Below are 25,236 nucleotides of genomic sequence, written 5' to 3' on the forward strand. Positions count from 1 at the left end.
CTAGCATTTCTGAACCTCACAATCAGTCTTTCATAAATTGTACCTTCAGCTTGTTTTTTTTGCAAAATCTCATGGTTATATTTTAGGAGCCTAAGACTAAAAACATGCGTCCTCTATCCTGATAAATGACTGGACAACATTTAGAGACACAAACACACTCACCAGTCCCCAGATTCCAACCCTCCACTCCTGTGGCGGCGGGCACGGGTCCAAATTACAAGGCATGTAGCTCTCAGGGGGGGTCCCGGGGCAGTTGGACAAAGACTGATGGCCGTACTCATAGTTGTCATTCTCCACATGCACCTCGCTGCAGGAGATCAGACGCTGGCGGTAGCCCTGGCCACAGCTGGCTGAGCACTAGAGGAGAGAATAAATCAGTGGCATAAGACAACAACAGTATTCCACACAGGATACATGGGTGATTTCTGTCATTTCCGCACTCCTGGATTTGAAGGAGACTGTGATTCAAATGAATGGTCTTTTTGAAGGGTGAAGTACTGTCTGCTCAGAGCAAACTGACTTTTTATGATTCACATCTATAAGTTTAGTGGGACGACATTGTTTAAATGGCACACGGCTCCTTTGGCTCTCACCTCAGTCCACTCCCCTGTAATCCAGATTAGCTCACAGGCATGGGTGTTACAGCTCTCTTTGTCTGGAGGTCTGATCTGGTTAACACAGTACATCTCATGGACCTCCTGCTGGTTGTGGTCCACACACAGCAAGGCTCGTCGACGGTGGCCCGCTCCACACGACTTACTGCACTGCAGTGGACAGAAGACGGAGATCAGGCTTTTAGAAAGATGAAAAATCATGTAGGAGTTGTATTGGGACAAACATTATGACATTCTTATATTGACTTTTCCTTTTAGGTACAGCGGACCTGATTAAGTATGCACACCTGTCCAGCTTCATACTGGAAATTGTATGTGCAACTACAAGGTTTCCAAGAAAGGATCCTAAATAACCACTGGTGTAAATGAAGAACAGTCTGATCCACATGAGACGAGTAAAGATGTCAAAACAGTGGATAAGAGCCGGGAGGAAAGCACTTTGTTGTTGAGCAGAAGAACCTGAGCTGAGGACATGACCAAGATTATACAACTTATAAATCCTGAAACTGTTTACATTGTGTGCCAACAACGTGCCTGATCAAACATCAGAGCCGAAGTTCACCAGCAGCAAGTGCCTTTGGTGTTAGCACACACACTGTCTCCCAAGACTATCACAGCACAGTCAATGATTTTAACACGTTAACGAGTTATTTCTTATTGGCAGACACCCATAATATTGATGTTTTGCAGATAAAACGTGTGCAGTTCACCTGTGTTAGAACGATTCATACCAGTCTTTTACATCAAAGGTAAACAAACTAGACCAGACCTACTATAAGCACTGCATGTCTTGTAAACAGAGCTGCCCACAGAAAGATACGCAACAACTTAGGCCCCAGTCTAATAACCTCTGTGATGAACACCTTGAGAGGCCATGATAGGACTTTTCCAGGAGAAAAAACAAAACAAGAGGGTGATGGGAGATGGCCTTGAAAACTATTGGCAGGTCTGGACTGAGAAACCAGAAACCTGGAAGCAAACCAATATCTACAATAAGGTTATTTCTTAAAGTAATCATACAATTCCATACTCACCCTTTTTAAAACAAAAAGTATTGAACTTTTTTGTTGAGCCTTGTGAGCCAACCAGAGAATACATAAAAGATGGATTTAAAGGTTTTATGTTCACTACGTATGAAACTAGAGCAAGGATACAATTAGCCTAGCTTAGCATAATAACTGAAAGCATAGCCAAGAAATAGTTACATTAAGTAACTCCAAGTGAAGCCACAAGTTGTTGTTTTTAAGGTTCCTGTATGTCTACGGATTTAACAAACAAGATACAATGTGTTAACTATTTAAGTGTAGAGGTGTTGGCTGACTCTTTTATTTCAATCTTTGGACTGAACGATGCAAGTTGTTCGCCCCTTATTGCCGTGTTTATGTTAAGCTAAGCTTTTGTCTATATATAACAACAGACATGAGATATTCTCATCTAAATCTTGTCAAGTAAATAACTAAAGCATATTTCCTAAAATGTGGCTATTCCTGTCATATGGTTAGAATAAAGATTCAGGGAGGCCCTTGTACTTTTCCAGGCCTGTAGAACGTTTTAAATGCTGTTGCAATGAAAGTGGTATCCTGCGATAACGTGTTTAGCTGACTGTAAGTTCACAACCACAGAGCCATGTGAACCTGGACGTCTTACTACATCCAGGTCCACGCAGTAACTCAACTGCTACGACATTCAAACTCGCAAGAGTCGTAATTTAAGCACTAAACATTTACGAAGAGCTCGGAGAGGTTCCCACTTGCGTCAGAAACTCTGTGGCATTACGAATGCAGCCGACTCCAGCTGGTCTTCATCACTCTTAATTTGTTCAACAATGTCAAACAACTGAAATACTTGGAACTGCTATTGTGAGCTGTGCTGCTGTACTATGCAGGGATGAAACTAACCCTGAGTTTGAGGAGAGGGGAGGGGCTGAGAGAGTTAGTGAACCACACCAGAGAGTGACCAGAGACCCCAATGCTGCCTGGCCTACCAGCAAGGATAGAGTGATCAACAGAGTCAAAGGCCTTAGCTCGATGGATAAAGACTGCTGCACAATATTGTTTAGCATCTTAAGAAGAAATGATGTCGATGACTTTGCAGTGACACAGACTGAACATTAGAGAAAGTATTATGAACATTTAGGTAACTGGTAAGTTGATCGTTCACAAGTCTATCGAAAACTTTCGACACACAAGGCAACATAGAGACAGGTTTATAACAGCTTAGTTTAAAAAAAAAGTGGCACAAAAAGTAAAAAGAGTTAAGTTAAGTATGTCAGATTTGGATTTATGTACAGTATTTGAGTGCACGTACTTAGTTAAACTCCACCACTGGAAGACATTTCATGCTGCTCAGTGACCCAGATTCAACATCACTTGAACACAGTGAACAGGAACCTCCTGCTGCAGCTGCCTCTTCTAATAATCTCAATGGGGATCTGTAGCCTCTAGCCTATAGAAGATTGCTGAATGTTACTCAGCAGGAATGTACCCATTAACTACAGCCTCGCTACGACTGCACTCTTACATTAAGCAGCCAGAGCATATAGTGGATCAAAGTCTCATCAGGACTGTTTGAGTGTGATTTGATCAGCTTTAATTGACAGACCCCAAGACTGCCACCGCATTTCTGATTCAAATATTGCTAAATCCTGATTGGTCCACAGCTGTGACATGTAATGTGTTTCTGATCTCACATTCCTAACTTGAGCAGAACATACTGTGTGTCCATGCAGGACCACATCCCTCTCAGTAAGAAGAAGCCCTTGATCTACCATTAAGTAGCAACATGTAGGAGGCTCGTTACTGTGTATATAACTAACAGCCATGCCTCACAGGTGTGCACTGACTTTTCCTACGTTTACTTTTCTACAGCTTCTATAAAACGAATTAGCCAATCAGAGTTATCCATTTTACTGCGAGGCTTTGTTGAAAAAAAAAAAAAAAGGTCTGATCATCTGATTTTCATCAGCAGCTCCTCTCCTCTCCTCTGGCCTCCGACTGAAGCAGCGACTCTTCACCAGACATGACAGAGCAAATTCATCTCGCCCGGTTTCAAAGAAACACAGTGGGGGGAAACTTCTTTGTCACGATGCTTTTTTTTTTTTTTTTTTCGTTCTGCGCAGGGCTTCACTCAGCTTACCGTCTGCCAGTCCCCTTCTCTCCACCGGTACCGGGAGGGGCACTCAGCGACCCGGCAGCTCTGGCTGGATGCCGGTCTGGAGCGCTGGGAGCAGCCGCTCTCCAGCGGGCTCCGTCTGTCTCCGACCTGGCAGAACACCTCCCGTCGCTGGACGCCGTCGCCACACGATGCTGAACACTAGAAACAAGACAGGAGACAGGTTTGGAAACGTTTATTCAACATTTATCACCGCGTTTAAAGTTTACTGTTGTACTGCGTAGCAAAGAATTAACGTATATTCCTGAAATATCGCGATACGCGTGAAGCTTCGTGAGTTTAGTTTTTCTACTTTGTTTGCAAACTGTCATGTTTTACTTATGTGTGGTTTTAAGATGGACATTTATTTATAGGAATATATTAAAAACTACACAAACCAACTGTGTTACATATTCTGTATTATGAAGCCTATTGCATACATGTTATATACATTATATTTATATAGCCAATTAATACATAGGCCCACCTGTATGTTATTTTTCTGATGTATTTATTGTATTTATTATTCACTACTCAAGTAAGTAATAAATGTGTCCAATTCTGAATGAGATGTTTATGTAAATTTGATTTTCTTTGTGAACCAAACTATGACGCACTGCAAATGTTAACTGAACCATGTAAATGCATCACACACAGGGCTGACGGTGTTGATAGAGTACTACTGAGAAAATATGTAATAATGTTTAACTGCAATCATGTTCATATTTGTTCAGTTTATTAGAGTTTATATTCATATTTATTGGTACTGATGTTTTTCTGCAGAAATGTGAAGAAATTCAAGTGGGAGCCTGGAAAGCGGATGGATTTCTTTTTTTTTTTTTTTGTGAAACTGTGTCTAAGTTACAGCAGGAATGTTTCCAATGAAAGCGTGTACTTTCTGCTTTTAACACAGAACATATTTCTACAGAAAACACAAAGAAAGAGGGAGAGGGATGAAAAATCTGTTTTACTTTTGTTCGGGTTGTGTTTAACAACTATCGTGTGTCTTTTCTTTTTCCAAACAGATGATGATTTCGAAAAATCTGCGCTGATGTTAATGTAATGCTAACGGACTACATGATACATTCATGATATTTGGTTATTTATACAGTTTTTAAGAGTTTTTGGGGCAAATCATAAGGAGTGTGACTGATACACTGTTGAGTCTGTTGTTTGTGTACGTGCACATGAGAGAGATTGAGACCACCATCATAACTCCTCATCTGTTTACAGGTTAAAGGAGCAGGAAGTGATAAACCACTCCAGATGATCAAGCCGAGGTGACATCAGATAACTGAATCTGTTCCAGAGGTTCAGCATCTTAAGACTGAGTTACAGAAATTTTTACATGTCCATTCATAATTGTCACAACTTTATATATTTCAGTGTGTATTATCTGCCATGCCGTTTTAGCAGTTTAATCACTAGGTAGCCCGTTGCACCGTGGGTAATGATGCTATCCTTGACTAAAAAGCTTCGTGTGGAGTATCATTTTCTCCTGGCATGTGTCCTGCTCCACAGCTGTCCAGGGCAGACACACATCCTCTCTGACGTATGGAGCGCAGATGTGCCCGAATACTTGGACTCTTGGCCGTTGAGGTGGATTCGGAGAAAGAGGCCACGAGAAAAAAGAGAGAGGTACCAGACATCCCAGGTGTTCATTGTAAGTGTGTCTGGCGTGGTGACGTTAGTGGACTGCCTCTTCAGTAGGGCAGTCAAAGTAAAGATTAACATGTGGTTCCCATTGGGGAGGCAGAGAGGGAAGAAGTGAAAAATGCTTGAAAGAAAAAAGTGATGAGTAGAGGAAAGAGCAACAGTGAGAAGGAGGATAAAAGGGATAAAGAGGAGGGAAAAGTGAGGGCCGGAGGAAGAGAAAATATAGAGATGAGAGGTGTAGATTTACTCTGGCTGGACTCAACATCAGTAAGGCTCAGATCAAAGAGGGGGAGTGCATGTCCATCCTGCTGTCACACTTAGTGTACTGTGAAGTCACAGCCCCTGCGTACACTACCTCAAAACCCCTGTTAGCAGCCGCCCCAGGCCTGTGCTGCAACCCAGCAAACCTCCATGTGATGTGTAAAAGCACCCTGCCTGAGTTAGTGGCCTGGCATGGCAAATAAACACTGTCAGGTTTAGTCGCAGATGTTCTCACACATATGCACATATTTGCAAGCAGGCTGGTAAGCATTAAAGTGGAGAGAGAGAGTGAAAAAACAGGTCTGGCAGCGTGAGAACAGGAGCGGTAGAGGAGTGTTTTATAGCAGGGTCAAAGAGTCCTACCTCTCCCCAATTGCCAGTCTTCCACTTGGGACACCGTCCGCCTCGGCAGCGCCTCTGCTTTGTAGGTTTGGGGGAAAGAGACTGGCAGTTGTCCTCTGGGACAGGGCGGCCAGACCCGGTCACGCAGGTCACTTTACGGGTCTTGAACCCTCTTCCACAGGCGGCAGAGCACTGCAAGGTGTCAAAGGAGAGAAGGAGATCAATTGAAATCAAAAGGTACGTTATGTGTTAAAACTAGGGGCACTCCAAACCAGGGAAATTCTGATGCGGGGGTTTTTTTTTGGTCAGCATTCAAGTCAAACAGCTCTGATTGGGATTCACAACGCACAGAATTTGTTTAATGCCAGACTTAATTAAATCTGAATCTGCATGATGAAAAATAGATGACTGCACAGCTATAATTAAAAACTGTTTAATTATTTACTGAACAGGAAATTGTCTCCAATTTTGTGGAGCTTTTGTGACTCGAGAAAAAAAAAAAACATGTGAGACACAGTTCCACGTGGGTAGCTAGTCCAATGGCAAAGCGTGCCCCATCATTCCGGCAGCAGTTTGTTTCACCTCCGGGTTCACCGAGTTACTGGAAGTCTAACTCGGTGTGACAGGCACACACACACACACACACTCACAGGAGGGAGTGGAGAAGGGTTGGACTGTTCTCGGATAATCAAAGGGGGCGTTGCATGTGGGGATGGATGGGAAGCGACAGGCTCGGAGTTGAACGAGTGCGCGGCCCAGCGTGTGCTGCTGTCCTGACCAGCGAGGGACTGTACGAGACAGGAACATGCCGTGACCTCTCACCTCATTCGTTGGGGAGGGAGGGGGGATCACGAAAGGAGGGGCTAATAAAATGCTTATTCCCCTTTTTAAATCCGGGCAACCCTCGCATCCAAAATTGATCTTTGATGTGTTCGATTTATTGGAAATAACTCATGCTGTTAGTCGTGTTAGTGGGTTGTTCGTTTATTTCATCAATAAAGACAGAAAACGATGGATGCATTTGTGTTTTTTGACAAAAAAATAAAAAAAATCAGTCATATCAACACTGTGTGATTCTTGTGCAGACATTGTAGTGATCATAAAACTGAGACCGACTGTGTTGCTTATGTCTTAGAGCGACAGAGCATCCCATGATTAATTACTGACAGTTCTCCTGTTTCAAATACCACCACTGACACAATATACAATTTGTTTTAGATGCACTATGGCAGGTGAGTGGGTCATTACAGGTAACACTGGATTTTCCAGTAAAAGGTTCAATTCATAAAACATTTACAATCCAAGTCAGTCCTCCAGACTGTTGTTCTGTTCAAATGTCAGGGCATTCCTCAAAACCTTTATGAACTTTTTTACAAGGGCTTTCCTGCTGTTGTACCGCGGTGTAATGCCCTCAGAGTACCTTGAGAAATGCAAATGGGTCACATTAAAACACCATGTGTTCTATCAGTGCATGAACCCCACATGCAGGATTCATTAACTTTGCCCAAAAGTTCTCTGGGGTTCTGTCATTACCCAGCGCAGTTCACTGATACAAACATCAGTGCTCACACATACTCAACAATTCCTCCATCAGATAATAAATACACTATATAAACAAATTTATTTGCATCAATTTTATTTGCAGAAGGAAGAGCTAATCCACATCCACTAATCGTACAGTTGGTGGTTCGACTCACATATTGAAGCGTCTTTTGGCAAGACACTGAACCCATGTTGCTCCCAATGGGCAGACCACCATCTTTTATTACTTCATGTGGTTCTTCCTTGGGTGACGTAAATAATGCAGCATGAGTTATAGCTAGCAACATGGCGGATGAGGAGCTTCTAGCTAAAAAGAAATATATTGTGTTTTAATGGTGCAAATGGAGAAATTCATAGGCTATCTGAAGTTTATTATTCAAGACCTACAATTTTAGCTTTAAAAATCCAGGGAGGCAAAGCATCCATCAGCACCATGTGGAATGAAGCCCCCCAAAGAGCACTTTTCACTGTCAGCATAGCGTTCGGGATTCCTATTCAACTTTGTTGCGGTTTTTTTGCGGGATCACAGCAATTTCCCAGAAGTCTGTCTATGCTGATGGGATGATCCGGGAAGGGGCCCCTCCCCAGATCAAACGTGACCCTTGACCCACCAATACACCACTGCATTGTCTTGCTGACGGCCCCCCGTTTATTTGAGTCAACGTCCCTGGCCCCCACATCGGTACACTGTCATCAGCTTGCATTAGACCAGAGTAGAGGGGCCTGACAGAAAGGGCCAAAGGGCGCTGGCGCTGGCATGCGTCATCAGGCGTCCCAGAAAAAGCCGGGGCATTAGGCATTAAGAGTGACTGAACACGGTAAATGCAATGGGAGGTATACTGATGTATTGTCATGCAGGACAAAGATTCACCTTGATGGAGAGAGCTTTGAACTCCTGACACAGACGGTAAAAGCATGGTCGCTCAGAGAGGTCAGCAGAGGCCCTGACCACATAAAATAACAAGGATATTGCTCAGTGATTTGTGCCTTTTCATTCAGGAAAAACAGCCCAGTGAATAGACTGGCGGGGAGGACTGCTTTATAAGCTATTTGCCCGGCCTCTCTTTTTATTATAATAATATAAGATAATATAATATAATAGAGGACACTTCCTTATCCACAAACACACTGTAATTACTGTAAAGCTGGAGCTGGTAATCTCTTTCAATATAGGGCTTAGCAGCTGGACTGCAATGTTGTGAGCAGCAAGGTTATTGGTGTAATGAATGTTGTTAGAGTTTGGTACTTGGGTCAGTTATCTTTGCTTATGACTTTTTTAGACAGCCAGTCTGCGCCAGCTGCCAGCAAGTTGAATGTTGTTTTGTATTCTTTTGTTTTTCATTTTTCTCAGTTCACACAGACCATGGTCTGCTTACAGCATGTGACAAAAATGCTGGGAACACTTTAGATTACAGCCCGCAATATGCAGCGTACTTCTTTCCAATTTACAGTGTAGGTTTTTGTACCGTGTACCAGTAAGGAACATACCAATACACACTAGGTACACATGAACAATCTGAGACCCTCTGCAGTAATTTATACCATAGGTATTTTTAATGTTGGCATCGGTAATAAGCAAGTATCAGCCACCAACATTCGCTGGTCAAGTCGGTGGCAGCAGAGACGTCTTCTGTTGTTGAAGGAAGTTGTATGTGTGTTGTATAGCTATTGTACTTAGTTTTGGCATTGGGCTTTCAAAGTTTTAGATCAAAGTGCGAATTTCTCGAAATGTTACCCCCTTATTCCCTAACCTCACATCTTGCTCCATTGCACCTACATGTATTAGTACACACCACACTGGTTGGTACGAAACACTAGATTGTAAATTTAGCTTTAATGTGAAGTGTTTCCAGAATGTTTTGTTCAAATAAGAATGAAAAAAAGCCTTTGACAGTACCTCTACTTCACTTTAATCGTAACCTTTTCTGGAAATAAACAGAAATCCAACAAATCCATAAAAAATTAAATATTGACATAACATTATAATGAAGTAACAATAAATACAAGTAATTACATAAATGTACAGAAATGTTCTTGAAACACAGACTACAGAATACTGCCATTTGTGAATAAGAGACAGACAAAATACTTATTTCAAGAGCCTGTTGATACGGTGTTTGAGCTGTACTGCTATTTGAACCAAGAGGTTGACCACAAGGAGTCAAACTGTTAAGACTGAGAAATAAAACTTAACAGGAATACTAGGATGTGCTGTGTTAATACTGAGTTCTACTTTCACTGATTCAACCTAGATTTGAGTTTAGGCTGCATTACAATCTCACATGTGGGAGTCATTGCGAGCGATAGTTCTCATTAGTAAATGATGTGTGGTAAAAAAATGCACTCACTGCTGTGTTAACAGGCCCTTAAAATAAGGTGTGATGTCAGTACAGACATTTATGACCAGGAGGAGTCAACTGGGTGGGCTGCAGGCAAAAGCTGCCCCTAACCACAGATTCTGGGTCAGTTTTCACCGTCCACAGCAGGATGGTAAGCATTACAAGGTGGGAGATGACACACACCCTGGATCTGTGTTTAGGGCCATCAACTGCAATGGGTAGCCTCAACAACTCATGCTTAATCTTAGCCAGCCAAAACCCCTCCAGTGCAAGGGAGAGAAAGATACGGCAGGGGGGCAATCAAAACAGAGACTGAGGTAGACACAGTAGGTTGGCTCAGAGTAAGAGCTCTGGATACAAAACACTATTAACTTCCCCTGTGGTCACAGGTATCACGTGTTTAGAGTACGACATTTTAACAGTCCATTCTATTAAAGGTTGAGCAAGTTGTTTGATGGACATTTGAAGACAGTTCAACATTTTTTCATCAAATCTGTGATACATTTAGCTGACCAATCTGATCAATCCACTAACTGCTCATGGAAGAAATAAAAAGTACAGAAAAGGCAGCACCAGAAAGCAACGTGCCACAATAAACACCTAACTGACCAAAAATATGATGATTCATTTTTGATATCTTGTATCTCCCTTGTTTGGCCAAAGCACCACTGTAGTGTAGGTTATCATAGTTTAATGGCTAGTTGGGTTGTGTTTTGTTCCAAGTGAGGTATTGTTGAGCATAGCATATTTAGCAACTCCAAGTACTTACTGTACAAAGAAAACATTAACTAACACAATATAAATACACTCATATCAAAGCACCTTTGGAGCAGAGAGATTTAAACCTAATGTTTTGGCCACACTAAGGAAATCTGGGTCAAAACCCTCTGCCAAACTGGAATACAATGGCTATTAGTTCTAATTACCACAAACTCGGTGAGACACTTTATTTTACAGTGCTGGTACAGCTGCTGTTTGCTGGTGTTTACTACTGATACTGGACGTTTCAGGAACTTTTGAATCAACATATTCATGCATTAGTGTGTCAATGTCATTTTGGGGCAACACCACTGTTGGTTTCATAGCAGAGGGTGAATACATAAACTGTAAAATAAAGTGTCTAAATAAGATTAGTAACTTCTCTAAAAAAAACACATGTGCCTTGAGACAAATTGAATTCTTGATACAATAGCCATTTCATAGATGTATATAGTACAAAGATGTATATATAGTACACAGCCCTATCTAAGTTGGTGCTTTAATGTTCATAACAGAACATGAACTACATTGTGTAGCACCACATATTTGGAGATTATGGGCCATTCTTTGGATAATAAAAGAACAAGGCATCGTACTGTATATTCCTGATATACAAAAACATTCATCAGTATTTGCATATGAACAACGATTGGCTAAATGTGCGAATACAAAGAGCTAAGACACAAAATAAATCACTTTTTAAAGTTAATGCTATATACAAAAGATAAAAAGGAAAAAATATCTTAATAAATTATCTTTAAAAACAATATTTTACAAAACTAACTTTGATTGTGATACAAAGTGATCCTGAATTTTTCAAATACTAATACAAGGCTCAACAACAGTTTTATGGTAACTAGGACTGACAAAAAAATGTTCTTATGGTCACAGCTGTCACTGAAGTATTTTGGGATGTTGTACTTTTTTGGCATATTGCAAGTGAGCGGATCTTTGCCATTTAAGTGCAACAGAAATGAACTTTCCAAGTGTCTTGAGGAAATGTTGACCAATCGCAGGCACCAGAGAGGGAGCAGGAAGTGGAGGAGGTTAAAAGTAAAAGTAGAGAAGCGGGAGTGTAACTTCTCCAGTGCAAAAGCACCATAGTCATCCTGTCCCTTTAAGACTGTTTGTGAAAGAGTAAGACTACAGGTATTTGAAAAATACGTGAGGTTGAAAAACAAGGTATAGAGTATTTTTTATGAGCGTACCGAGCTCCATGGGTCTGTGCTCCAGTGGGGGCTAGACGGGCACGGCTGAGTATTGCACTGCTCACGATCTGGTGGCTTGTCATGGATCTCGCAGCTCAGATCATTGAAACGCTCGCCGTTTGGACGCTGACACACCACCAGCCTCGTCTTTATCCCACCTCCACATGGCTTGGTGCACTGAGGACAGCAGGGGGAGAGGTTTTGTTTTACAAATGGGTTTAAGTGTGAAGAAAAAAACTAGGGCTATTTTTTTCATTTGAAAATAGATCTGCCTTGTGTGGAGCATGAAGAATGTGAGACTTAGCTGATTTCTAATGCATTTTCAAGGTTGCATACAAAGCAGCTTCTGTGTCAGTTTTCTCTCTAAACCAGAGCCATGGCAAGCTGTAATCTGATGTAAACAGCAGTAAAGTGGTGTCTGGCTTACCTCTCCCCAGTTGCCGTAGATCCACTGTGGACATGGCCCTGACTCACAGGATCGTTGCTCACTGGGCCGGGTGCGATCTTCACAGCTGTTGGCAGGGTACCCGTTCTCATCCTGGCACACTACTACACGCCGCTGGAACCCTCCTGCACATGTGCTGGAGCACTGTTGAGCAAAGAGAGCATCGAGTGCACACTGTCAAGTAGGTGGTTCTAAAAAATATATGCTCAGTGTACAGATGTAGTGAGTCTTAAAGGGATATACTGTACATTATTTACATTTTATTTAGACACAATATGGCCTTAAAATTATATTGCAACATTTTTAATTCTGAAAATTAATTCACTTTACTAGTCTCACTAGTCTCATATCACAATAACTATATAATATAAATTTATTCCCAAGCCCTGCAATGACGTGGAAAAAAAAAACACTAACTAATACTACTGCAATTAAATCAATGTGTCTAGTAAGTCACATGCACACGTAGCATGTTGTAATGAATCAATGTGCACTATGAGGTATGTATGCAAACAAAGCACACACTCTTCTTCAGAGAACAATACTGCGAGGCATCTCATGTCAAGAGACTGACCATGTCTGCTGCTGCTATATTAAAATACACATCCTCAGGTCAGAGGAAGGAAGAGACACTAGGAATAGCTTTAATCACTTCCCAGAATTATTTAAAGGTCAAAATTATTTTTGGATTATAACTAACCCAGTTTTTAAAAAACAGCTGAACAATACAAAGAAAGAGATCCAAGCGGAGGGGTGGGCAGCCTGTGGCTTTTGGGTCATGCTATCCTGTGGTATTACATCACAATGGCTAAGGTCTAGTGTTAAAAAGAGTGAAGGGCCTGGAGGACTGAGCCTCGCTTCATGAATGTTCGTCTGCATCAGGTTACAAAATGCATTGTAGGAAGAAAATAACTGGTCCACAACTGTGAAGAAGATACTCTGGACTGCAATTTACATTAGTGTTTAAATCAACCGACGGACCTGCAACACGACAAACTAAGGACACTAAAGGAATAGTTTGACATTTTGGGAAGTACGCTTATTCAGATCTGTACCCCCTCTATGTCGGTATTGGAAATATACGTAAAGCTACAGCTGGTTAGCTTAGCTTAGCACAAAGAATATAAACAGGTAAACAGCCAGCCTGGCTCTGTCCAAAGGATAAGCATGATAATCTGATAAGCATATTTCCAGAAACATCAAACTCTTCCTTTTATCCTGTGTAGACTTACTGGTTCAAGCAATAGAGGGCTACATTTAAAAAAAACAGTTGGTTCAATACAGACAGTGACTGTATGAAATGTTGTGATACCGCAGTCTGACTTCATTAGGACTCTGCTGCTCAAAAACATTTTTTTTTACTATTGCATTGCCAGGAAGAAAGTCACTCCAGTTAGTTCACTAACAAAACAAAGTAAACATGGTGCAATTGTGTGTGTGTGTGTGTGTGTGTGTGTGTGTGTGTGTGTGTGTGTGTGTGTGTGTGTGTGTGTGTGTGTGTGTGTGTGTGTGTGTGTGTGTGTGTGTGTGAAAAGAACGGCCTTGAATAATTCCTGGTGTTGACAAGCGGTTTCCTAATGCTCAGGTCATTACAAAAACAGCCATCTCATTTTCCCACTTGCTTAACTGTTCTCCAGACGTCTATTGTTTGAGCTGGAGGTTTGGTTGCACATGATTTAGCACAATATTTCAAATGTCAGGTCCCGCAGAAATAGTGTGCTGACTAGTGATGTGATGCTGCTGTGTGTAGGATAACTCACCGCGCCCCAGGGTCCAGTCCGCCATTGGTGGGATTGGCTACGGGGCAGGTTGTTCCTGGCACTGGCGTTTGGTGAGGACGGGAAAGGTCGGGAATCACTGGAGCGGGACGGGCATTGAGACATGGCACAGTCCTGCTCTGTGGTAGGACGATCGTCTGGGTCACACTCACTAGCATTCACTTCTTGGTCACTGAAGTTGACGCACAGTACCTGCCGCGTCGTCTTCCCCTGGCCACAGGTTACTGAGCACTGAGAACACACACATACAGTGTATCCAGAGATCAGTCATAAAAACTAATGTGCCAAGATACAAACAAACATTGACCAACAATTGAAGAAAGAGTTATTACATGGTGTGAGGCAGAAACCTGGGTAAAGAGCAGCCATTCATACCAACACCGGTCATTAGCCCTGGCACTTTCAACTGCGTTTTACAGAGGTTTGACAACTCTGAAATTAAAGGGTGAACATGGAATCTTGTAACAACTATGGCATTATGATGTGATTACTAAGTTTACTGCAATTCACAACCATCAATCTCATTCTGCTCTCCAAGGCACTCAGTATTTAACTGAATGGATGGATGGATGGATGGATGGATGGATGGATGGATGGATGGATGGATGGATGGATGGATGGATGGATGGATGGATGGATTTTCGACCACTGCCCAAAGTCTGTGGCCACAGATGAAACTCGACTTAATAATGAGGGGCTTCACCTTCAGGCTCAGCTCCCAATGATGCCTGCAGCTGCTGCAAGCACCCAACTGTAGCTCTAGACTCTAAGATATTTAAGCCTTTTCACTGGGGGGAAGCAACTACTAACAGTAATGGAGGTTTGACCCCATTTACACTTCATTTGAAACCTACCCCAAGGCCTGCTGAAGGCCATAACCAGAGCCAACCAGCAGAACTGTGTCAACTACATACAGATGGCACCGAAGTGAAAACTCTCCGCTCTTCAGCTGGCCAATAAAACTGCACAGAAATTTCACAAACAAAAACAACGGGGCACATCCTCGACAAGGTCCAGTGCCAATTTAAAACCAGCTTGACTTGGTGTTGAGGATGCCGATTCAGCTCTCATTCAAGTTGAACAAGGCATAAAACAAATGGCCCTGGTTCTGGCACTGACTGACCTTGCATTATATCCTTAAAGGACCCAGATCTTCTGCCAGGCACTAATGGTGTCTCAAACAGCTCCTCCACAGCGGAGTCCACTTTCTGTCTTGCATAAGGTGATTTATCATACTTATGCAACAGCTCTCTGCTCTAAAATCTCACCTGGGATTACACTGTCCAGAGGTTTACACTGCTTTGTCACAATGTTATGGATTTCCCATGATTTTAGATACAGTGAAAGGCTTTACATACAATAAGTCCATGTATATGATGTGATACTAAATGAAGCTGTTGGATAACGTACTGTACACTATGGAACAATAACAAAACTGTCATATTGGAGTGTTCTGTCGCTGCAAGATTAAGAAGGCTGTTTTGATTTGGCTGCTTTGTGTGTGTGTGTGTGTGTGTGTGTGTGTGGATCTGAAATCTTTTTTGGTCTTAGGATGAACTATTTACTTCAATGAGTGTCTTTGGCTTGGTGGTACATGTGTGAGTGTGCATGCGTGTGTGTGTATATGGTGACCAGACCTGCAGTCTGGTTTTACTGTATCACCAGGACTATGATGAGAAACATCTGTAAACAAGACTGGAGCCCCTCACTGCAGCCCCTTGCATCTCACAACTCCAGAAACTTCAATTCACTCTCTCTCGTGCATACACACACACACACACACACTCCTTCTCGAGCCTCATTCCAGCCCTCCTCCGTGCCTCGATACACACTTGCCTTACAGCTGCCACCCTGTCTCCACATCTTTGCTTACACAAACGGCTACATAGCGTGAGTAGACACTAATTGTCAGTGTAGTTGAGTACACTGAAATAAATAAACGTTGCAGGAAGAAAAACACCCGGATAGCAATATTGACGACACACAATTGAGATTAATCAACAGTGCTGTCTGTTGTCTGTATAACGAGATGTAGATCTGATGGAAAATGCAGGAAAACTAAATTTCCACTGTCCTCTCCAACACTGGGTGAGCTTTTATAAATCTAGGTGCAGCTGTTTAACATTCAGTTTTTCAGATAATGTACACGTATGTGTTAGATACTAATGAATAAATGATGATAAAGGCTTGTCGTCTTACCACTGTCCATTCCAGCACTTTCCACTGTCCACAGGCCACTACTGAGCACACCTCTCTGGCAGGGGGTTTTGGTAGGTGAGCGCAGGCCGACTCCTCTGCCACACCACCCTGGTTGTCACGGCAACTCACGTAGCGCATCCGTGTCCCTTTGCCACAGCTGGCGCTACACTGTTGTGCATGAGAGAAGAACGTTAAGAAGCTGTAAACCAACACAAAGACACACAAATTGAAGATGTGACAGAGGAACAAACCTGGGTCCAGGAACCAAACCGCCACTGGGTTTTGTGGCCCTGGTGGGTGGGGACTTTGGTCCCTGGGGGAACAGGGTGGCTGCTGGGACACTGGGCCAGTTCACAGTCCTGTGGAAGGGAGGACACATACACCCATTCATGCAGTGATTAACAAAATGAATATACTGTAACAACATCTGTCCCTGACCACAAAATACCACGAATATCAGAGATAGCTCCTGTGACATGGGACAGTCATTAACAACTTAAACTATATTCCTTCAGCTCTGCATTTGAGAGTAGTTGTGTTTCCCATCAACCCTTTCCCCCCACCTTACCAAAACAACCTTAACAGGGTCCCCCCCGTCAGTTCAAACTATGGATTGTGGCAGTAAGCCACTCAGCATAAAGCCCTGATCCCTGTCATAACAGGTCATAGTGGAGTGGTATTCAGGGCTCCAATACCCATGCTGGCGTGGTCGTAAACTCCACCCCTAATCCACCCCCTTGTCCCTCACCTTCCGCCCTTTCCTCTTTTTCCACCCCATGCCCTCTGGTGCCCTCTGACCCCCAGTCTCTTGGAATGAGGGCCTTAATCAGGTCGCCCAGGATCTAAGCAGGCTCCACATTCCACACTCGGCCTCCTCACTGAAGCAAACAGTCCCCTCGGTACAACTTAAAGTAGCTTGACGCACACTTCCTGTCAGACTCAAATTTTATGTGTATAAGCTGATAAAACATGACAAATTGTGTGATGGCTTACATCTTCTACAAATCATATAACATGCCCAAGCAGTGTTCATATCTGCCAGCCTTTATCCAATCTATGTGTGGAAATATCGAGGAAAGCATCTCTTGCCTCCGACTCTCTCCTCCTTGTACTCAGACCTCCATCCATATATCTGTCCCTCTTTTTCCAAGCCCTGCTTGGTGGCTGATGGTGGTGGGACTAGCAGCCTGGTGGCCCACTTCATGGCTGGCTGGTTAGAATCACAACGAGGTGGGGCGACTGCTTCAGGGTCACTGGCTCTGCCGGCCCAGGCACCGGAATTAAGAGCCACTGCAACTAAAGGGGGGCCTCATCCTGAGTCTGCATGCTCAGCCCTCTGAAATGGCTTTACGTCCCACGCTGAGCAAACAAAACTCTCATTCAGCTCAAAATAGGTTTCTTTGGTGTTTCTGTGTCTCTAGTGTGTGTGTGTAGCACAGTGAACAAACAGATTTAGACAACACGACTAATTCCACATATAACCCTGAGTAAATTAAACACTTGAACACTATCAATGTGAACTACCTGTGGGTAGAAGAGCTAAATATTTTAAGCCATGGAATCACCTTTGAACTGGACTGCTTTAAATATTATACATATGAATATATATATGTATATATATATGAATATATATATATGTATATATATGTATATATATATGTGTATATATATGTGTATATATATATATATATATATATATATATATATATATATATATATATATATATATATATATATGTATAATATTTAAAGCAGTCCAGTTCAAAGGTGATTCCATGGCTTAAAATATTTAGCTCTTATATTAAATATGATTTTTAAAATTCTTAGCGTGATAATGGAAATGTTCCGTGTTGTTACATACTGACGTAATAGCATTGCATTCAGCAACAAGAAGCATAGCCGAAAGCAAAAGTAACATTGCTACACACCACGGTGGAGGAAAGGGAGACTTCAATAGTGTGGAAGTGCTTTTACAAAAAAAAAGATACACAACGAATCACGGTAAGTGCAGGAATACTAGAATAACAAAATGAGGCAATTAAACAAAGTTATTTCACCACCTGGAGTGGAAGCACTTGGCTGATTTTAGGTCCAAATCACCCACCCCTATTGAAGAAGATTCATTAAATTGAATTTGTAATATTTAATATTATTTTATTTAGGGTTGTAGTCAAGTTTCCAATAACAGCTGCCATAACTGAGGGATTTTGAAGTGAAGGCATCTTCAAGATGATTTAATATTTCTGCCAGACTTTAATGTCTTTAAAACAATGAAGATAAGAGTATTCTGGAATAACACTGTAAGGTCACCCTTTTTTTTGGGGATTCTGTCTGAGAGTTGTGTGTCTCTATGTGGGGATAGTGAGGCCTGTATAACCTCCCCTTCTGTCTTTCCCTCTAGACCAGACTAGATCAGACAACATAGCTTTATTGAGACCAGGTGGAAATGAAATGTGTGTGTTTGTCTGTGTGTGTATTGAGTGTTGGTGTGCATGCACGTGGATTCTCTCCTCACAGTACGAATCCGTTTGAAAGTGTGCTCTCACAATGAAGAAGTGCTAAAGAGACTGTGAGCATTTGAGAGAAGTAAAAGGAAGATGATAGAGAGAGGGAGAAGAGAGGTCCTCCTTACCTGGGTGTCAGTGGGTCGGGTGGCAGCATTACATTCAGTGTCATCCATGACAGCACCATAAGAGCCAACCACACACTTCACTGCTCGCATCTGGTAGCCTGGCCCACACGAGGTAGTGCACTGAGTTCAAAGAGGGGAAAAAAAGGAGTGGTGGGGGAACATTACAGTGAGCCAAAGAGAAAACGGAGAAAGAGGCAAGAAAAGGAGCAAAAAACAGACAGTTCATCTGAGCCAACAAGCAACCCACACACACAAACAAATCAAATAACTGTGAACTACGCTGAGCAAATAAAAAGGCTTCCTTTGCCATTCGACTTCCCTTACAAACTCTCTAAGATCCTTTTTTCCAGCAGCTAAACATTAAATACAAAAGGAGCCTTTGCTCATATACATTGCACTTGTTTTTTTTCCACTGTAGCCAAGTCAGAGGCTACTAGCCCACACTCTCTTCTGCCTCACTGCCTCCAATGAAACAGGGTCAAACTTGTGTGGCGGCAACTTCAACTACCATTTGACCACGCTTCATTAAACGACTTCAAATATACCTTAACGTGCGCACATCCTCTGATGGGGGGCACAGAAATATCTCACATTTTTTCACTTCTCTGTGCACACACACAAATGAGACTGAGCCTACACACAGAGACACACATGGACACTATACACTGTGTACATAACCCTATATAATGCTTTTGTAGGAGAACACGCCTACCCAGATTATCCATAGCTTTTGTATATTTATTTTGGCAGGATGTGCTCCTTGTCTAACCAGGCGAGAGGAAAGGGGACAGTGCTAAATGATGAGCTTAGCTTATCTGTGTCCTCCCCTTGGTTTACATCTGGCAAGAATTTATCAGAAAAGCAAAGGTAATTGTAAATGTCAGCCTCTGTGCTGCTTCCCATCCATTGGATAAACTTATTTATTATTATATACGAAAGCTGTGGCTGTGAATCAAGGAATAGCTTCTTCAATGCCTCAGAAAAAAACAAACACTTTGTGTTTTGATATGAAGACAGTCATGCAGTCTAACAGTGCAATTTCAGCTGTTTCACCTTTTCTGTTAAATAAATTGCTTATCTGCCATCACACATTCAGGAGGTTTGCCCCTGAATTTGTCCCCTAACCTTCAGTTCTCAACTGTTGCCAACCTTGAACAAAATGTAGTACATACTATAAATTATTGCTAACACTCACCTGTCCCCAGGGTCCGACCTGCCAAGAGGCACACTCCTGCTGCTGGCACGTCTGCACCGACTCAGGTTTAGATGACCCACAGAAGCGGTCGTCTAAACGGTCCTCACCAAACTGACACCACGTCTGACGGTGCTTATAACCTTTCCCGCACGTCACAAGGCACTGCAAGTAAAATATTTCAGGGTTTAGAGATGAATACAGTATGTGTACAGTGTACTACATGAGCACTGGTTGTTCCCAGCTATTGAGCCTGCTGGAATTCAAGTTCATGACGGAGGAAGATCACTTGGCGTTGTGGAGAACAGGATATACAGATTACAAAACATATGGTAGTTGGAAGGGACCAAAAGACAGGGCAGGAGTATTTATTTATGTGTGAGCACAGTGCATATGTATACAGTGTAGTGTAGGTGTTTGTATTTAGCAGCACCACATGGGAGATCTGAAATATTCCTGGAATGCAGCCCAAAGCTTTGCAAGCACCTCGCTCTACAATGTGTAAACTGTACAGCAGTTAAGTCTGATCTTACCCTGCAATCAGAGATTTCCTAACACTCACTACAGTGGACGGAGGGGAGTAACTCTCCCAAAGCACTGGGATTTTACATTTGACCCAGATCACTACTGGCTTCAAACTACAGTATGGACACTAGAGTCAGTTTCCTTTCACACTGACCAAACTTAGCTACATAAACACTGGGAAGTCTTCCTCACTGATAAACGTATATGCACAAACCTTATGTAACTGTACGCAACAGAAGCGTTGACATAATCATCCTCTCCATGTCTTCTCTATGTATATGATTTGATTTGATTTGATTTGAAAGAGGAAGTATTTTAATGTAAACATTCAGTGTATGTGATATCATCTTCTTAATCAGCCCACTTCCTTTATATGGAGCACTATATGAGACCAGTGAATATCAGACTGGTCTTCTTCTAAGGGCAAAGAGAATGCAAATTAGAGCTGAACTGACCTCAGACCAGTCGCCAGTCTTCCATTGTGGACAGAGGAATTCATTGCAGGATTGGACGGTCAGCTTGTCCCTTTGACTGCATTTGCTCTCGTCACCGCCAGCCTCAGCTGCCTTTCGACACACTGCCCCTCTACGGCGGGTGCCCCCACCACAGCTCTTGGAGCACTGTGCAGGACAAATGTTTGAACATCATCAAGTGTAAACACATGTATAAGACCTGCAATAAACTTTGACAAACATCTGGATTATGCTCACACACAAACCCCATGCTTCCTACCGCAATCTTACCTCTGACCAAGATGAGTACTCCCAGCCGCCCGGGTTACAGTCTCCATGGCAACCTTCCTTATCATCAGGTTTGTGCTGACCACTACAGTAGCGGTCATCAACCTTCTGCGTCTTCCCATCTGTGCGGCTTATTTTGGCACAGTAAATTTCCAGGGTACGATATCCCAGGCCGCACTGGGCTGTGCACTCACTCTTACGAGCCACATGCCACCTGCATCAGTTGTGATAGGTCAAAGCCTTGTCAGTATTTTTAAATGAAATAAAAAAAGCCTGGATTGGTTCATGTAGGTACTAAAGCTTGGTTAAACTGGTCAAACAAACCTGAGTTCACATTCAGTGTTGCAGGCCTCAGTGATGACAGCAGGTCTAGCTGTACCGTGACACCTCTGGTCTGACACCACCACCCTGTCTGACTCTCTGCTACAGAGAATCTTCCGCTTGCGCTCTCCTGTGAAGATAAAATAATGCAAGTTTGAACAGCAGGTAAATGTGCAAAGTCAAAAGTTTCTTATGATTCTAGAGCACCAAACAAAAGCTGACATACTGCAGACATGTTTTTTTTTTGTTATCTCCTGTTATGTGCATGTATGTAAGACATGAAAATAAAAAGAAAGTATTTTGCTCCCTTTAAGACATAAAGGAGTTACCAAAAATGCATGACTAGAGTTCCAATATGGGGTTTTCATAACTTCATCCTTAAATGAAATCCCACTACCTTCCACTGCCTGACATCAGCTTCTGTAAGGTCTTTCGAATAGTTATCTGGGTCAATGCAGCGGCTGGCTTGAGTACAATATAGATCATCATCGGCTCGCAGGGTATATGAGCAGCAATGTGTGTGTGTTTCGCTTTGGCTCTTGTGTTGACATCCTTGCACTGAATAACAGTGCACCAACTATACAGTAGGGGAGAGAGATTTAAACCGCATGTGGCTCCAGGAAATAGAGTCTCTATCAGTACCTCATGTTACCAAGTTTTGCAGCTCAGCGCTATGAGAGCTTAATGTGTCTCAGTCGGCCAAAGAAGCTGTATAAATCAGAAAATCAAAAGGTGCTGAGGGCATTACATGTTAGCTGTTTACCCTGCGCTGTGAACTCATTGGTTTCTGTTTGATGTTTACTGTTGGTTGTTCAAGCAGAACGGTGTCAAAAAGTGAAGAAAGAAATTCTCAGAAAAGGGATGGAGTCATAACACATAGCAGGTTTTCGAGTTTACCTGCAATCCGCCTCTGCCTGCCCAAACAGTCTGACATGTCCAAAGTTATGCCAAAAAAGGAAATCTGCCACAGTATACTACGAGGTCTAACTTTAATCACTTGTTCCAAACCTATACGTCTAGCATGAACCTGTCAAGTTTAACCAGACAATCCTCTTTCTCCTGGGCCTCTGGCTCAGTGTTTCCCACGTCTCCTCTCTCTGTTCCATCCCATCTTTAGTCTCACCACACCATTTATCACTGACCACTCCCATCACCTCATTTTGCTGATCCCTTGTGCCTCCCACTCACCTTGGCACAGGCGGCTGCACTCCTGCCAGGGCCCATAGGCATCCCAGAAGAACTGCTGAGGTTTGTCCTCTATGGGGATATTAAAGGAGTACCTGACATCTGGGTTGTAAAGATTCCCCACAGATAGCACCTGGGAAAACGCAGGCAATGTGTTATGCATTATTATACAGTTGGACTATAGGTTTTTAATATCATGGATTGTCCACATTTTCTAAAGTAAAGGCAAAAACCTTTACGGGTAAAGCCTGTAGCAACATTTAAGTTCCTGCATTCAAAATAACTTATTTATTTAAGTTTACTTCGTGCTACTGCTTTTAAACCAGTCTAGCCTTTTCTTTTCCTGCATGGCATCATGAACATCAAGAACAGTTTACCTGGACAATGACCTCCTCCTCGATGCGGTCAGTGCAGTTGATCCTCTCAATGACATGGTCAGAACCACTGTACTCGATGACGGCATTTCCTACTTTTATTTCCCTTTTGAACATGCTGACCACAAACTCTCCATTAAGCAGGAACTCTCCACGGCTATTTGATATAGCTGCAAGGAGACAGAAAGCATCACTCACTGACACAGACAGCCAGAATGAGCTGTACTCGATGTAAGGTTAAACTATGTTTGCGTAATAAACACGTAACAACTGCAGGAAAAAAGTGAAATCTTGTGACAATTATCATTCTTATGACACTAACTAGTTAAAGATTTAAAAAAAGTGTTTTGGCATGTGACAGGGCAGCCTAGGAACACTGTGGCTAACGTTTTCAGTTACAGTAAGGCACATGCAGTAGGTAGCAGTAAAGCCTTATTGGGGTAAAATAATCCTCTATTCCTGGAGAAGTCCCATCCAGGGGCGTCCTGTTCTGTTCAACAGTCAGTCTGCTGCACTCATTCACCCTAATGCGATTATGGAGCTAATTTCCTGCCTTTACTTTCCTCGCCATTTCACACATTACACTAATATGACCGAGGAGAGCGGCCCTCATTCCATCTCCACTTTGGGCCCCTAATTGACTGTGCCCATACACAAACACACATAAATACATACACACAATACAGGGTGACAACTGAAAAACAAGGCTTGGTGGCATACAGTCAAGCAGACAGGCACACACACACACACACACAGAAAAAGAAGCAACACAACACAACAACAGCAACATGCAGACATATACACACTATACATGCCGACACACCGCTGACCTTCATGGAATGGTAGCCAGAGGGCCATCTGTGCTCAAGTATTAGCACACTAGTGCCAACAAGACTTGTATGCTAATAGCTGACAAGGCAGCCGTATCCAGACTGACAGACAGACATATGGTACAGAAAGACACACACAAGACACATGCACACAACGCACACAAACACTTATAAATTAAGTGACCTTGCTGGAATGGTACCCACAGGCCTAGTGCTGGCTCATTACCATGTTAGCATGCACACTACATGCCAACTCCTTAAGTTTGCAATACAAGACTTTACACTAAAAGCTGAACACCATCATTCACACAGACAAGCAGAGACAAAACATGCACATCCAAGTAGATGCTCTCAATAACACAACGGAAACAGTATTAATGGAAATGAAAATATTGACAGTAATTTGCTGGATGTCTTACCGAGGTAGTTGTCATCCTCCGGTTTCCCTGAGTAGCTGTGTTGACGCACATCTATATTTGTAGCACCACTGGGTATTCGCACTACTTCATTGTAGCCTGCAAATTGCATTAGTAACAGGTTTAGATCATTAGTATAGTGAGTTCTGTGCCTATGATTACAAATGAGCACCTCTCCCAGTGCTGTTGAAGTGACAGTATAGTGAAAGAGGCTGCTCACCATAGCGGACGATGTTGAAGGTCCCTGCCACAGTTTTGCAGGAAGAGTTGTCACCTCCGCACACGCCACACTTGTCCCTCCTGGCTTTTGAGTTCAACACATGGTCACAGCCCGCTTGCTGCTCAGTAAAGTGTGAAGAGGGAGAAACATATAGAATGAAAAATAAGAAAATGCCATGAGTCATATAAATGGTAGTGGTAGGAAAAGGACAAGAAGAGGGAAAGTTAGATTCATATATTGTGTATACTGTGCATTACATAAATATATACATAAAAAAATGCACAGGTAGGCTGCAAAAAGAAGGAAGTCAGCCTGATTTTTCTACACAAAATATACTGCACTTTTTTTTTTTACCACACTTTGTCTTCTGCTTCACCCATTACTTGTATATTTCCTGATGAAATACTGACCGTGAGAAAAAGAATCAAACCCAGTGACCCTTAAAGTAGTTGCAAGAACTTATTGAGTTGTAGCCATGTCGCTGACACCCATCTGAAATACATTTCCT

The 25,236-nt window shown here is 42.5% G+C and overlaps 1 protein-coding gene across 1 annotated transcript in view; it reads right to left on the bottom strand.

Annotated features, from left to right (window-relative positions):
- Window positions 1–25,236, bottom strand: part of adamts9 (ADAM metallopeptidase with thrombospondin type 1 motif, 9) — a 42,316-nt gene that overhangs the window by 5,242 nt on the left and 11,838 nt on the right. The window contains exons 15-32 of the mRNA XM_073468399.1: window positions 24,729–24,846; window positions 24,512–24,607; window positions 23,266–23,432; window positions 22,892–23,021; window positions 21,707–21,833; window positions 21,386–21,596; window positions 21,098–21,262; window positions 20,121–20,282; window positions 18,926–19,045; window positions 16,545–16,652; window positions 16,294–16,461; window positions 14,077–14,325; window positions 12,299–12,460; window positions 11,872–12,048; window positions 6,045–6,215; window positions 3,750–3,926; window positions 594–764; window positions 163–357 (exon numbers count right to left, since the gene is read on the bottom strand). Of these exons, the coding sequence (XP_073324500.1) occupies window positions 163–357; window positions 594–764; window positions 3,750–3,926; window positions 6,045–6,215; window positions 11,872–12,048; window positions 12,299–12,460; window positions 14,077–14,325; window positions 16,294–16,461; window positions 16,545–16,652; window positions 18,926–19,045; window positions 20,121–20,282; window positions 21,098–21,262; window positions 21,386–21,596; window positions 21,707–21,833; window positions 22,892–23,021; window positions 23,266–23,432; window positions 24,512–24,607; window positions 24,729–24,846 (2,874 nt within the window). The remainder of the gene's footprint in view (window positions 1–162; window positions 358–593; window positions 765–3,749; window positions 3,927–6,044; window positions 6,216–11,871; window positions 12,049–12,298; window positions 12,461–14,076; window positions 14,326–16,293; window positions 16,462–16,544; window positions 16,653–18,925; window positions 19,046–20,120; window positions 20,283–21,097; window positions 21,263–21,385; window positions 21,597–21,706; window positions 21,834–22,891; window positions 23,022–23,265; window positions 23,433–24,511; window positions 24,608–24,728; window positions 24,847–25,236) is intronic.

Source organism: Pagrus major, chromosome 6 (genome assembly GCF_040436345.1).
Source record: "Pagrus major chromosome 6, Pma_NU_1.0".
NCBI lineage: Eukaryota > Metazoa > Chordata > Actinopteri > Spariformes > Sparidae > Pagrus > Pagrus major.